Source organism: Brachycentrus maculatus, unplaced genomic scaffold, assembly GCF_059751285.1.
Source record: "Brachycentrus maculatus isolate JH-2025_06_01 unplaced genomic scaffold, ASM5975128v1 h1tg000152l, whole genome shotgun sequence".
Taxonomy (NCBI): Eukaryota; Metazoa; Arthropoda; class Insecta; order Trichoptera; family Brachycentridae; genus Brachycentrus; species Brachycentrus maculatus.
This window is the reverse complement of record NW_028280905.1, coordinates 291,224-307,378: the sequence shown is the minus strand read 5'-3', so window position 1 is coordinate 307,378 and position 16,155 is coordinate 291,224. Positions and strand designations below refer to the sequence as shown.

At 35.2% G+C, this 16,155-nt stretch overlaps 1 protein-coding gene across 2 annotated transcripts in view; it reads right to left on the bottom strand.

The window, feature by feature from the left end:
* The window catches only part of LOC148308696 (uncharacterized), a 153,970-nt gene that overhangs the window by 3,317 nt on the left and 134,498 nt on the right, over nucleotides 1–16,155 (bottom strand). For both annotated transcript variants that reach the window (XM_088261254.1, XM_088261253.1), the window contains exons 3-7: nucleotides 15,700–15,870; nucleotides 14,269–14,778; nucleotides 13,466–13,522; nucleotides 4,978–5,136; nucleotides 612–789 (exon numbers count right to left, since the gene is read on the bottom strand). In XM_088261254.1, coding sequence (XP_088117380.1) covers nucleotides 612–789; nucleotides 4,978–5,136; nucleotides 13,466–13,522; nucleotides 14,269–14,778; nucleotides 15,700–15,870 — 1,075 coding nt within the window. The remainder of the gene's footprint in view (nucleotides 1–611; nucleotides 790–4,977; nucleotides 5,137–13,465; nucleotides 13,523–14,268; nucleotides 14,779–15,699; nucleotides 15,871–16,155) is intronic.

The window sequence follows — 16,155 nt, the reverse complement described above, 5'->3', positions numbered from 1 at the left end:
TAGAAGATTTTTATTTATTTCTAGTTCAACGGTGATACTCGTGGAAGTGTTTGGCCACCCCTGATCTAGCAATCATGAGAGTTTTTTAAATTATTTATTATTTACCTTGCTTATTATGTACAATCATGTACAGGTCAATAAGAGGATTTTTGTTTCTTCTAGCTAAAAACGTGTTATATTTTAATCTGTGTTGGGAACAGGTGGGATAATCTAGTGTGGGCCAATCAGGAACTTCTCAGCATTTGTTCATTGCTGAGAGCAAACTACATGAGAAAACTTCAGGAGAAAGAAGCTGGACAGTTAACTACCGTCAACAGGCGTTCCGTTCCATTAGAAGAGGGTTCAGAAAAAAATCTTAAGGGGTTAGGTTCAGTTTTCGTGCACAAATACTTAAATATGCAGGTTGTATTTATTTTGATTGACAGTAACAGAGATATTGAAAGTTTTTAAATCTATATTCATAGTAAAATTAGGATACAATTTTGTCTTGAATTTTTGATAAATTTCGTAACATAGTTTAAAAAAATGCTTTGCAAGAGAAGGTCTATCAGAAAGCCTAGATGCTTCTGTATCAGATCTGGGTATGCGGTGGAACATGTGGGAGCATTCACCTCCTTTCTTGATGTGCGCCTGGACTTGCTTGGCGGCTCGGATGGCGTTGATGAAGTCCTCGTGCTTCTTCCTCCAGTTGTTGGGCTTGAGCGCCACGGGACCGCTCTTGGGGACCGCCGCCACGGCCACCTTGCCCGCCTTCTTCACCACCTTCACGTACGGCTCCACCTCCGTACCCTGAGATGGAGAGCCAAAAAGCATGGTCATAGCATTGCAAAGGGAAATTATCACAACATATATTGTTAAATTATTATTTAAGGTATTAAATTACAAGAAATCAGGGAAATTATTACAAGAATATATCAATCTAAGAAAGAAGATAAGAAAAAACTAAAAATCGTGTCGGGTTGTAGTAATAATAATAATAAAAACCAACACTGCATCAATTCATTGCAGTGTCCTTTGAACCATTAGATGATGATAAAAGTCAAAATGAGGAAAAATAAATTGCAGTGAAACCCGGATTTTACGTTTTCCCACCAATTCTTCTTCTTCTAACCCTTGCCCGCACCCCAATAGTGCATAGGGCACTGCATCATATAGCAGCAGTGTTATCTTGATCATTAAATACATGAAGGAAAGGTGATCAGCCTTCCGCTTCAGGTCCAGGGTCATATTAAATAAATATTATACTGAAAAATTACTAATATTTACTTTGACCCTCTTGGGAATCGAACCCGGGACCTCCAGCATGGTAGACTAGCGCGCTAACCACTACACTATGGAGGCGGACAAATTTCCACCAGTTACGTGTTATTATTTCAGTCCCGATATATTTTAGAACATTTTTTTTTAATTGTTAAAAATGTTAGTATATAACCACTCACCATGTAGAGTTTTTTGTCTACCGATTTCGAGGAGTACCCCGTCTCTTCGTCAGGACAGCTGTTTTGACTAACATAACATAACAACATGCGCTTTTAGAGCATATTGTTATGCAATCCTTAGTGCATGTTGGACCTCGGGTCGACCAAAAACGCATGCGATTAACATTTTGCGTAGTATTGTGACGTAGTATTGTTTGCATGCTGATGTAGTGATCGTCCTGACGAAAACTCATATACGTCTTTAAACCGGTAGACTCGGTGAGTTGTTATATACTAACGTTACTAACATTCTCGTAAAAAAATAAAAATGACAAACTACGAAGAAAATGGTATATTTATGAATAATACTATATGTTAGTAGATTTATTATCCGCTTTTCCCGCAATTTGCATCGTAAATATTACAAATGTGTGGGTTGAGAAAAAACTGTTAGAAATACATAAAAAGCAAGAAAGTGATACACATTCAGTTACTGAATGGAAGCATTATACATATTACAGGCTATATAGCAAACAGACATGATCCAAAATTTGCAAAAATCAAGTTACATATACAAAAATATAGGTCTCTATATGCCTATCTAGTATGAAAATTATGTTATTCAAATAAAAATGTCAATCAGAGAACATTTTATCATTAAGCGTGCGATATTTATGCAAATTCGAAAACATTTAAAAATGTCACATTGAAACACACATCATTTGTTTTAGTGGTGAGATTTTTTCTTATATGTATGCTGAAATTGCTAAAGATTTTTGTTGTAGAAAAAACTTTCCTTTTTATTAGGTATGTACAGAATCAACAATCTTTTTCTCAAATTAATACCGCTTTTAGTATTTCTTTCTGGTATTGATGGAGAACATATCGCTCACTCCTTTCTACAACGTCATATATAAAAATACTTGATTTTTCAAGAGATCGTTTTTAAAATTTAAAAATACATTAAAATGTATTAAAGCCACTTATTGAACTTCTTACTGTGCAACAGATCTTTTTAGGTAAAACCTGAAGGATTTTTCTGAATTTGAAAAATATTGAGTATATTTAAAAAAATAATAAAACAATATTTTTTTTTTAAAAATGCAAAAGTAGCGGGTAAATATTAAGTTAAAAATATGCCGCTTTTGCTGGGATATAAGTAGTACATTTTCTGAGCATTCCAAAAATATGCACAACCGAAAATTGACCATTTTTGATATATGACGTTCTTGAAAGGAGTGAGTGATATCAAAGTACTCAAATAAAACAACATTTTATAATGAACATACTTTAAATGTTATATAAATAGTAAAAAGTTTTAAGTATTCTGTGGGACACCCATTACAGTATTTTAATTATAATAAAATAAATAAAAATTAAAATCTCACTGTTAGTCAACGAATGATCGAGCAAGATAGAGGACAACTTTTGGTTGCAAAAATGTTAACTTAATGTAACTTTGGGTTGCAATAATGTCAACTTATTGTATCTTTGGGTTGCAATAATGTAAACTTAATGTTACTTTGATTTACATTAATGTAACTAAGGGTTGCAATAATGTCAACTTAATGTTACTTTGGGTTGCATTAATGTCAACTTAATGTAACTTTGGGTTGCAATAATGTCACTGATTATGTCAACTGTCGCAAAGCGACGTGTGTGGTGGATGAATGTGAATAAACACAACACACATTTGCAGAACATTCCACAAAAATTACGCCGTCACATTTTTCATAGCAACCGGCATATTTACAAAAGCCACACTTCAATTCAAAACACAAATCAATGATATAATGTGTATGTACTTACATCTCCGATACCCTGGATTTCCAAATAAAATAAAAACAAATACAAAAATAAGCTCAATAATTAGTTACCTTACAAAAATAATAATTTTAGATAATTTGTATAGCGCAATCTTCGTAAAAGCGATTCACTGCGATTGAATTGGGGAAAAAGAAGATAGCGGAAATGATTTAGCAAACAAATGCTTTTTTAGTTTATATCCGTAGTAAGGTTACTAAATTTCCTGCCGCTCTCATCCTTGGTATAACAATATCATCTTCTTCCTGGCTCCATCCCAACTTATCGTCTTTGTACACTGCTGGGGTCAGCTTTCCTTGTCCTCAGGTTGTTGGTCCTTCTGTCATGGACAACGTCACCTAGGCCATGTCTTCGAACCATGTTCTTTCTTCGCAGCATCCATGAATTTTTTGGTTTTCCTCTAGATATCTTTCGAGGAAGATCCATTGCTATTGCCTGGTTTACAACATGCTCAGGTTCTCTGCGTCCTATATGCCCATACCGTCTCAATTGTCTTTCATTATTTATGTCTGTCATAACAATATAGTGTTCCACCACCAATTTTTATACATAGAAGTGCCCCGGTGTAGGCAGTGAAAGGGATTAGTAATTAGTCAGCTAGTCAGCTACCTAACTAGTCAGCTAGATCCGATTCTGACCCGACATTGGCCGGTACACAGACGCCTCTACAACCCCGACCAGCACAGCAGACAGATACGAAAAGTGCAGACATTTCCAGAATCAGTCATCGCATTTCCCACTTAACCATTATTCGACACTCTCATAATATTTTATTTATTTATTCAAACTTTGTGTACAGAAAAGAAATAAGTACATTGGCGGGCTTATTGCTAAAAAGCAATATCTGCCAACCAACCACAAACAGACTAGTGATATTGATCAAGACGTTTGATACCATTTTAGCTGATTGCAATCAGAGGGTACATAGTACTTGGACATTTAAAAAAACATAAATTACAAATTGATGATAATAAGGAAGGGAAAGGAAAAAGGGTGTTTAGAGAAGGAGGTAGAGGGAAAAACTTAGGAAGGAGGTAAGATGGACAGTTAGGATTCTAATGATGGACAGTAATGTCTCAAATGTTTCTTAAAAGTTATAAGAGAAGGTGCATTTTTTACAAGGAGAGGTAATTCATTCCATAGTCTAGCCGCTTGGACAGAGAATGAATTACTGAAGAATGATGTGTTATGGCGAGGAATGGAAAGTGTTCTTTCTTGGAAAGAACGAAGTGATAGACCATGATCTGAGAGGTATATAAAGATTTCAGCAAGATATTTAGGTGCATTGGGGTTGTGAAGAATATTATAGAGTAGTGTGAGATATTGAAGATTTATGCGCTGGTCGAAGTGAAGCCATTTTAGTTCATATTTTTTTAATTGAAAATAAAATGGATGCTTTGATTTTGTAGACAACCCAGACGATTAATAAGATCGACATTCACATCAATGTAGTAAAAATTAGCTATGCACGAAAGAATAATAGATTGGGATAATTTTATTTTTGCTGAGGTCGGGAGAAAGTTCCGAAGTCTTTTTAAAGCATTGAGTGCGGTAGAATCTTTTTCCAACCTCGGTGATTTTTTCAACCCGGGATAAATTTTGATCCATAATGATTCCAAAGTTTTTTACTATTCCAATAAAGGGAATGACATGTTTGGTGATTTTAAGGTCCATTGGGGTTGTGAAGAGTATGGGGTGAGTAGATAGAACACAAAGTTGTGTGTGAAGGACTTACGGCGATTCTGTGCTTGATGGCGTCGTACGGCTTGCGCTTCTTGGCTGCTGCCTTGGCGCAGATCTGCTGGTGCTTGGCGAGCCTGTCCTCGGCGAACTTCCTGTTGCACACGCGGCACCTAGTTCCGTCCGCGTCGTCGTTCCTGCCCGAACTCGGCACCTACCGAAACAGCCAGTTTAAAGTAGAGCCAAAGCAGCGAAGCAACTAATACAAAGAGAACTGTTTAATTCATTCCACAATGACTATATCGTAGTCATACAGGAGAAGGTGACTAAGTGGATTGTTTTACAGAATCATGATCATTGACTATTTGATATCTTACTAGCTTAATATTGTTCTGGAAAAATCCCAAAGGGTTTTAAACTTGGAAGTATAATATATTGACTTGTTAGAAATGACTAACTGCATTGATGTTCGCCAAGCAAAAGTGACTTAAATGGCCCTCCTGAACATTTTACGTTTTGGTAGTTGGTCACTTTCTCCTGTACGACTACGATATGTTAGACATTAATTACCTAAGTTTGTTTCAATTCAAAATTTTGCTTAAATTATTTATTAAAAAAACAGATCTAAGTACATATTTGTAGTACATATTTGCTAACTTTTTTTATTTTCATTCATTTTGATTTTTTTATTTTGAAAATCAAATATTTTTAGTTTATATTAGCACTTTTAATCTATTTTTATTTCTGATACCTATTGTATTCTTGCTAGTGGCCTTTATTATAACCTCAAATAAAATGTATACCCACACACAGACCATGCCTTTGTGGGATCTTTTTTCGTATTAATATATATTTTTTGTACTTGTAATTAAAATATAATTATAAAAGAATTTCAAACAATGATTTTTTTTAGCTAGGGCGAGTTAAAAGCATTCTAGAGCCAGTTGCTGCAGCCCGTCGATCGATAAACGCGTCATCATAGATATGACGTATTGTTACGTCATATCTAATCGTAAATCATAAAAATGTAAAATATGACCACTTTGTAAAAAGTTTATTGTGAAATGTCAAATTTCAAAATTGGAATGGATTTCAAATGAAATGTTAAATGTCAAATTCGACAATTTTAACTACCTATATTTAAAAAAATGTAAAAATGTAAAATTAAATAATTTTAGATATAATTAGATAATTGTAAAAATGTGCGTACGGGTTTTAAAATGGTGCGGAATACATCGAAATACGTCACGTCACACAATATATTTTAAGAAAGAATGGTATTTACCAAGTAAAACTTGAATAAAAAATGGTAAGTTATATTCACAAAGTTGATTGCCGACTATATTAATGAAATTAAAAATGTAAAATTCGATAATCGTTAAATTGTAAAAAAACGTAAATTTTAAATCTAACATAACCTAACCAGATCAGTATAAATTTTCATTTTCTCTTTTACCCGTAAACATTGATTGAATTGCGTAACTATGTACAGTGAAACCTCTATCTATCGTTTTTAAAGGGACCAATAGAAATAAACTATGAATGCGGGATTAAGAGATGAATACACAAGGATATACGATTCGAGTAAAGATACCATCCTCCCAATCTAAATAACCATTGGTAGGTTAAAATTCTAAGAAGATCATAAGTTTTAGACGTAAATAAATTAATATATTTTAAAACAATACGTAGATGAACAGGACCAAAAAAATATTTCAGATTATTGCATTGTAAATAATCTGTGACCGAAAAAAAATCATTGCAAAGTCGAAAACATACTTTTGACTTACGGAAATAAGACTGTAAAAAAAACAATTTTGAACTGTTTATTTCCGTAAGTCAACAGTATATTTTCGGCTTTGCAAATGTTGTTTTTTTGGCATCAGTGTGTAGTAGAAAGTTTTCAATCTTTCAAAAAGCTTGCATGCTTCTGAAAATGAAGGTACAGCAGCGGCTCCTCTTCATCAATATCAACCTCTTCTGCTGTATCCGTCACCTTGCGTCACACATACCATCGATACTTTGTATTATCTATTATCCTTGGCTCTACCCCACCCAGTTTCTCCAGGGTATGCTTGGCTACAATAGTTTAGAGACTAGAAGGAATGTGTATTTGATTACGCATTTTTATCGATTGTTGCGCGGTATGATCGATAATCATGAAATTATCCGGAACATTGGTCTGTATGTTCCCGATAGTTCCTATACACAGGACCAACCTGCCGATGGTTATGCCTGTAGGAAGAGCTACCGCTATGTTGAACAATATCACATTGGATATTGATCTGTTCCATGTGTCCGAAGGAGTTTTCCGAAGCGAGATTCTTCTACACATTTAACAAGAGTCTTCTTGCGTAATTTTTAATTTGTTTTTTTTTAATGTATACACCTTAAATGTTTGTTTGTAATGTATATATTAATTATTGAATAAATCGAATTGAAAAAATTGAAATTGAATTGAAATTAATATTGTCATCAAATGTAACAAAATTTTGAGTGTGTCCAAATACTTGTTCACAAAATCTGGATTATCTCGAATTACAGGAGTTATTTTCATATTATTATTATTATTATTTTTATTTTTTATAATGTGTGTGATTATAATCCAGGATTCGGACCTCACATACTAATATAAGAGTTTCTGCTTAGTAAAAAGCTTCTTTACATCTCACCAATAGATGTCTCTAGTGAAGTTCTAGCGATTCAAGAACAAGGTTTCTAAATTGGTTCATATATATAGAACTTCCAAGAATTTGAGTAGTGTGGTTGTCAATAATGGGTAGAATTGGTGAATGTTACACGTGTGTAAAGTGATCACTTAAACCAGCCTATGACGGTCGTCAGCCCCGTAATTGCCCAGACTTCCATATTCTTCTTCATCTTTGATGAGATGTCAAAAAATAAAATGTAACAAAATTGAGAAAAATGAAAAAAAACTAGACATAATATATCAAAAATGCAGTGTGATTCATACGATGAATGCGGTAAATGGTGATAGGGAAACGATCGATGGGATAGGGAAACGATCATTTTTGTATGAAATGAGTTCGGGGTAGAAGAAATAAACTACACATCCGGGAAAATGATTATTCGAGGAACGGTAGAGGTTTTACTGTATATTGAAAGCTGTCCCACCGCATGCCCAAATCTGATACAGAAGCATCTAGGCTTCCTGGCAGATCTGCTCTTGCAAAGCAATTCTTTTTTCAACTAAGTTGCAAACTTTATTGAAAATGTGAAACAATATAAAATTGTATCCCGATTTTACTGTGAATAAACATTTAAAAGCTTTCAATATACCTGTCACTGCCAATCTAAAAAAATACAAGTAGTCATGGCAGAGAAAGGGATGAGTATTTAGTTCAATTAGTCAGCTAGATCCGATTCCGACCCAACACAGACGCCCACAACCCCGACCAGCACAGCAGACAGACACGGAACAGTGCAAAGACATTTACAGGGAATGGTCATTCATCGCATTTCCACTCAACTATTACTGTATATGTAAATACATATATGTATAACTAAAGGTTTTACTGTATATGTAAATACATGTATGACTGTAAAGCGCCCTTGAAGTGATTTCTCGCGGAAATAGCGCTATTGAAATTGGCCATTATTATTATAGCCAGTAAGCGTAGGTAATCAAATGATGTACCTCCTCGCTGGACGGAACAAAAAGGGTATTAAACCATTCTAAAAATAATTTCATGTCGCCCGAAGGAAGCTAGGGGGGTAGTTAGTATCGGCGCCCGACTCGACATCCAGTTGGCAAAAAATAAAGTGTCCCTCCGACTTGACGATTTCGCAATAAGAAAATTTCCAATCTATCAATAAAAGAAAAAAAAGCTAACGGCCTAATATTTCTTCCGGCGTTTCCTTTCTCACGACAAAATATTTTTTGCGCGTCGAGAGGGGCCATTCGAATCGTCCGCCGAGAAAACGGTCAAAGTCGAGAAAAAACTCGAAGACAAAAAAACTAAATTTTTATGAAAAAAAAAATGCACGCGCCGCCCTATGCCACCTAATATTCTTCATTCCGCAAACGATTAGTTTTTACCCATAAAAGGGTCTCTGCTAAATAAAAGCTTTCTGAATTCAATCATACATGGCTGTTTTGAACTCAATCATGGAACGTCATGAGATTGATCATATATGTATGACTTCCAAAAATTTGAGCAGTGTGGTTGTCAATCAATGGTGAATGCTACACGTGTGTTAAGTGATCACCTAAGACAGGTCGTAAACCATGTGTATATGGGTATATAAACAGGGTTGTTAGCTTGTTAGTTAGTTATACTAAATTAAAAATATATATATGGAAATTGATCGGCGTAAATAGTAAAAAGTAATGAACTGGTAATATAAACAAAGTCCGCCTCCGTAGTGCACGCTTGGCTACCGTTCTGGAGGTCCCGGGTTTGATTCCCAGGGGGGTCAAATAAATATAAGTGATTTTTCACTCTAATATTTATTCAATATTACCCTGGACTAGTACCTGAAGCGGAGGGCTGATCACCTTTCCTTCGCGTGTTAACGATCAAGATAACACTATGTTTGTATAATGCAGTGCCCTATGCACCACTGGGGTGCGGATTAGGGTTTGATGAAGACGAAGAAGACTATGCACTTCAGAAGTTACGTTATACGGGCCGACCAACGCGGCCTAATATTCATCATTCCACAAACGATTGAATTCTAACCATAAAAGGGTCTCTGCTAAATAAAAGCTTTCCGAATCCAATCATAGATGGCTGTTTCCAACTCAATCATGGAACGTCATGAGATTGACCATATTTATATATGACTTACACGTGTGTAAAGTGATCACTTAACCACCCTAAGACAGGTCGTAAACCATGTATATATATCCAGTTAGCTTGTTAGTTAGTTACACTAAATTGAAAGAAAAAATATAGAAATCGATTGGCGTAAATAGTAAAAAGTAATGAACTGGTAATACAAACAAAATTCGAGTTATTGGATACAGTGTGTTCCTTTTGCGTACCACTCTTTTGTAACTTTTCGCAAAGTATTATAGGAGACTGATTGAAAATGAAGATATAACTCGAAAACTAATAAAAAAATCTAATGCCTTGATAAAAATTTTAAGGTAATATTTTCAGTAATTTATCGTTGAACGTCAAGATTACAAAAAATGCTGAATTTTCTTATATTTTTTTTGTCATAAAATAACTATGCTCAGTACCTACCTATTGATATTATTTTTTTTACATCTCAACAAAGACGAAGAAGGGTATGGCAGTCTGGGCATTTACGGGGCTCGGGGCTTTAAGTGATCACTCTACTCACGCGTAACATTCACCAATTCTACCCATGATTGACAGCCACACTACTCGAATTCTTGGAACTTCTATATATGCTGTTCAAATTCGAAACATATTGCTTGAATTTACTAGAATTTTACGATAGACATCTATGGTGCGATTACAGAAACTTTTTTACGGAGCAGAAACTCTTTCATTTGTATGTGAGGTCCAAATCCTGGATTATATTTACATACACGAGAAACGCCAGAAAAAAACATTTTTTTAAAATTTTACTATAAAATTTGACCAGGTAATTTATTTATAACATTTCGAATGTGTCCAAATACTTGTTCACAACTCTGGATAATCCTCAATTAGGAGATATTTTTTAATTTTTTTTGTTGCCATTTCAACGTAGATGAAGAAGAATACGGAATATAACCTATTGATGATTATAATTATCTAACTGACTAATTAATCATCACGCCGCTTACCGCAGGAGTAGGCAGAGAGAAAAGAACGCCACACTTATCTGTATTTGTAAACAATCTTCGCATCGCCTAGATCAGAGGTTCCCAAACTCTTTTATCTCGTAGACCCCTTGCCTTACCTGATATTGATTTTTATCCAATTCATTAACTTCAAATGTATTTTTGACAGCCGGTATATGTAGTGTTACTCACTTTGAACCACACATGTTAGGTTTTATACATTTATATTTTAAATTCAAATGAAAACATAGACCCCTTGCAAGTTGTCATAGACCCCTGGGGGTCGATATTGACCACTTTGGGAATCACTGGTCTAGATCCATGATCTCCTCATACATACCCGCCGATAATTCCGACTCCTGACTCTGACCAATTTCAAGTATTTGAAATACTCGAACATGCTAAGTTTTTCTTGGTCTTCCTCTGCTTCTTTTACCAACCACATTCGCCTCGTTTGTTTCACACATTCGATTCATATGCCCAGACTATTCAATAATTCCTTTTCAATACAATATTTAATAATAATAATAATAAAACCCTTATCCGCACTCCAATGGTGCATAGGGCACTGCGTCATATAAACGCAGTGTTATCTTGATCGTTTACACATGAAGGAAAGGTGATCAGCCCTCCGCTTTAGGTACCAGTCCAGGGTAATATTGAATAAATATGACAGTGAAAAAATCACTAATATTTATTTTACCCCCCTTGGGAATCGAACCCGGGACCTCCAGAACGGTAGCCGAGCGTGCTGACCATTACACTACGGAGGCGGACAAAAATAGTAAAATATTTAGTGTGTCCAAATTTATGTCAACAAATTCTAGATTTTGCTCCGTTCAGTGTATTAATATTTTTAATTAAAAATCTCAACATAGATGAAGAAACATATTTCATAAATTTAAAGTGATATTACATTTTCAGGCGTCTCCTAGTATGTAAAATAATTCGGGAAAAATCTTAGATAAATTTTGTGAAGGTTTCTCAGCTACTGAAAAAAACTTACTAATTTCAATCAAAGATGTCGCCGAAAAGGGAGCTAGCGGAATATGTTTTTGAAAACAATTGATTGAAGTATGTACTTATATATAACTTCTGAAATTTGAGTGATTGTCAATCATGGGTAGAATGGTGAATGTCAAACGTGTATATAGAGTGATTACTTAATCCAGCCTATGAAAGGTCGAAAGTCCTGTAAATGCCCAGATTTCCATATTCCTTTTTAAGACATTGATAAAAAAATCTCGATAATTCATTTTCCGCGCAAATGTAATTATTGTAATTATTATATTTTAATTTCAAACATTCGAAATAATCCAAAATGATGACGTAAGAGTAGGTACTAAAAGAGAGAGTAAAGAGAGCAGTAATAACGGCTAGAGCACTCGGGGGTGCATACTCTTACTCACGCTCGAGTTCTTTGAAAAATTCAGACGAATAAACTCATATTATCATTGACTAAAAAAACAGCTAAATGATTTATATCTCGAATTTATAATATTCAAGCGGAGGATTTTTTTCCTATTTTCAGTTTTCAGCTTTTTCAGGTATGTCTAAATATTTGTGCTGACCGAGCAATACATGACGGGATATTCTGACCACCCTCATAATTTTCCATGAAAATTATAAGCAAAAATATTTACAGGGTGACGCAGGAGTCGAAAAGAACATTTAGACGATTAAAAAAAGTCATAATAACAAAATAAGTATTATTTATCGATGAACATATCGCTCACTCCTTTCAAGAACGTCATAAACCAAAAAACTTGATTTTTCAGGAGAACGTTTTTAAAGTTTAAAAATATAGTACAATGTATTAAAAATAAATATCAAGCCACTTATTGAACTTTTTACTGTGCAACAGATCTTTTTAGGTAAAACCTGAAGGTTTTTTCTCCATTTGAAAAATATTTAGTATACTTAAAAAAATAATAATCTTTTCTTCAAAATGTAAAAACAACACTTTCTGCCCTGAAGCGGGTAAATATTAAGTTAAAAATATGCCTCTTTTGCTGGGATAAAGTACATTTTCTGGGCATTCCGTAAACATGCACAACTTAAAATTTACGATTTTTGGTTTATGACGTGCTTGAAAGGAGTGAGCGATATATGATGTATCTATTTAATGATTCGGCATCAACTTTGTGGAATGACATGTTGATTATTTAGCCGGCTTAACACTTATTAAAAGCAATACCTTGGATTATATTCATTTATTGACATGTCGAGTACCATCGACGTTGAACATCACTTGTGAGAGTGTGTCTATATATCAACAGGGTGTCCCACATTCCTTGGTGAGGGATGTTAGGTCACCAAAAAATGTCATGACTTACCAAAAAATGTATTTATGACTTTAGTAAAAGTACCTCAGTTTTCGAGATATTTCCACATTTATGAATTTCCCGAAAATCTACCCCCTTAGATCAGTTTTTTGAGTGCCACTTCTTCAAATTTTAATATTTTATGATTCTAATTTTTGTTCCACAATGCCGGCCAAATAACCCTTTAATTATTGTGTTACTTTATTTAGGAAGCATCTAGATTCCTCAGCCCTGCTTAGTACATCGTCGTTCCCTGCATATTACGAACTGTGAACTATGAATCTTGAACTATGATCTACGAACTATGAATCTTGTCTGTGTAGTCTCCACCTAAACAAATAATGGTCACCCCACCTATACATCATTTTAATGCCTCGCGTTCGGACCCAACACTGCAAAATGATCACAAAATGAGGGTCAAAAAAGGCATTTATTAATTTCAGCAAAAATAAACCTACCTCTGGTTTGGAAGCCATCCTTCTTGGTGACGCGGCTGAGACGGACTTCACGGGCGTCTGGAATCGCAGAAAATGTCTTATTATTTGCAGGAAAAGTAGAAAACTCGTAATTTTCTACAGTGGCGACATCGCCAGCGCACTTTTGAAATTTCAAGATGGCTACCAGCTGTCAAATATCGCAAGCTGTTTATTGCGTTTCCTGGTTACTGCGGTAACCACGGTCGTGAAAGAATTGATCAAATAAGTACCTACCTGAAAAAATTATAAAATAATAATTGATTAAATTTGAACGAATTTCCATAACTTTCGAATGTCCCTTTTTGGTTAAAGTCTATATCAATGATCAGCAACCGTTTGAGAGATTGGGTAAAAAAATCAAATTTGAAAATTTCATTTCATACATAAGTAGGTAAAACTTGTGAAAAAGTGAAAAAAAATTACAAAGTTGCATGTGTAAATACACATTTATTTTATATTTACAAAAAATATTCACCGTACTTTTGTAATTTTTGTTATTTTCAATGAATAAATAATTTATATAAAAAAATCATACGTTCTTGGTGGGTAATTCCAAAAGTCGTAGTGGGTAGTTGACAACCATTGGTCTATATAATGTAAGTGCGTACATTACTCCTATGTGTGCATGTATGTGTATTGGTGTCTTATTTAGAAAATATGAAAAGAAGAAAAAAAACTGGCTTCACAGTAGACTTTAAGAATTTGTGGTATTTACCAAGTAAAACTTAAATAAAAAGTATCAGTCACGCCAGCTTTAAGAAATGACGTATATTTTATAAACTCACCCGCTGACGTTCTACCGGGGTTCTTGCTTTGATAGGACTCGGAGAGCTGGTAATACTAGGACTGCTAACAGTAGAAGAAACTTTCGGCTTAGGAGTGACTGGGGTCGTCTGGGTCCTGAGAGTTCTTGGAGGAGTCGGTCTGGGTCGCTCTACAGGGGACGCCTTGCCCTTCACGTCTCCGTTCATCTTCACACCATCTCCGTTCATCTTGAGACCATCTCCGTTCACCTTGAGACCGTCCCCGTTCATCCTTGCGCCCCCGGCCTTTTTGACCCCGTTTCTGGTGACGATGTTGTTATTATCGGGGAGTTTCGGTTGCCTTTGACTGGGAAGTGATCCTCCGACGTTGGGCAGTTTCGAGGACACGTTGTCGAGGGTCAACTGGTCCAGGGTGATGTTGTCTGGGAAGGTGACGTCATCCAGATTCTCGTCGTTAAGGTTTATGTCCTTGAATACGCGTTCGGATTCGAAGCGGTGGTTTTTTGATATATTCGGCAGATCACCATTTTTCTGAAACAGAAAAGGCACGATAACACTGTGTTTTTACATTTTCAGTTTTTTAAATTTATTATTGGGTTTTGTGACTAATTAGGGTAGATTTCTCGTTCTAAATCATACATAATATAGATTATTAAGTAAGTATTCAAAAAGAAATACGAAATGAATGGGTATACCAAATTGGGTTACTTTCCAGTGCGAAGCGGATATATAATATTGTCTGTCTTTCGCGTAAGTATAATAGTTTAATACAGGTTTTTAATTGAAATTAGATAATCTAAATGTCAAGTGTGAATACCTGCCCACATCTTTTATTCTTAAGATTAGCGAGTTCGTTAGTCGTCGTTAAATTCTTAAGATGGCAAGCCTACGCGGTGCGCTGTCATAGTCTGTGCGCGCGATGTGTACTTTGTATGTAAGTTTTCAGACCAGATTTTCATTACAACTTTGAATCATGAGAAAAACGTCCAATTTGATTTGATTTCATATACGTGCAATTCGGTTTGTAAAACGTTCAATTTGTTATGTACACCGTCCAATATGAATTTTAAAACGTCAATTTGGTTTTTATAACGTCCAATTTGATTTGTATAACGACCAATTTGATTTGTCAAACGTAAAATTTATTTGTTCACCGTCAAATTATTTGTCAAACGTATTTTTTTTGTTAACCGTCCAATTTGATTTCATAAACGTCCAATTTGTTTTTTAAAACAAATAAAATTGGTTTGTAAAACGACGAAATTGGTTTGTAAAACATCCAATTTAATTTGTAAAACGTCCAATTTGGTCAGAAAAACGTACAATTTGGTTTGTGTAACGTCCAGTTTGGTTGGAAAACGTCCAATTTGGTTTGTAAAACGTCCAAATTGTTGTGGAAAACCTGCATTTCACTAAAAGAGCGTTGCGCATGATGAAGTTCCCGATCCATACCTGCTTGATTTCCAATATGACCTCCTTCCTGGTGACGGTGTTGCCGTCTGCCTGCACGCTGGTCATCCTGTAGGCGTGCGCCCCCCGGGCCTGCGCGCCCCCCAGGGGCTGCAGCGGGTGGCTCTTGTCGATGCCGGCCCTGGTGCGCCGCTCCTCGAACATCTGCCGGACCTGCCAACGAAAAAATAACAAATATAATAAATAAATTATACATTATTTTTTGACATCTCATCAAAGATGAAGAAGAATATGGAAGTCTGGGCATTTACGGGGCTGACGACCGTCATAGGCTGCTTTAAGTGACCACTTTACACACATGTAACATTCACCAATTCTACCCATTATTGACAACCACACTACTCAAATTCTTGGAAGTTCTATATATATATATATATATATATATGAACCAATTTAGAAACCTTGTTCTTGAATCACTAGAACTTCACTAAAGACATC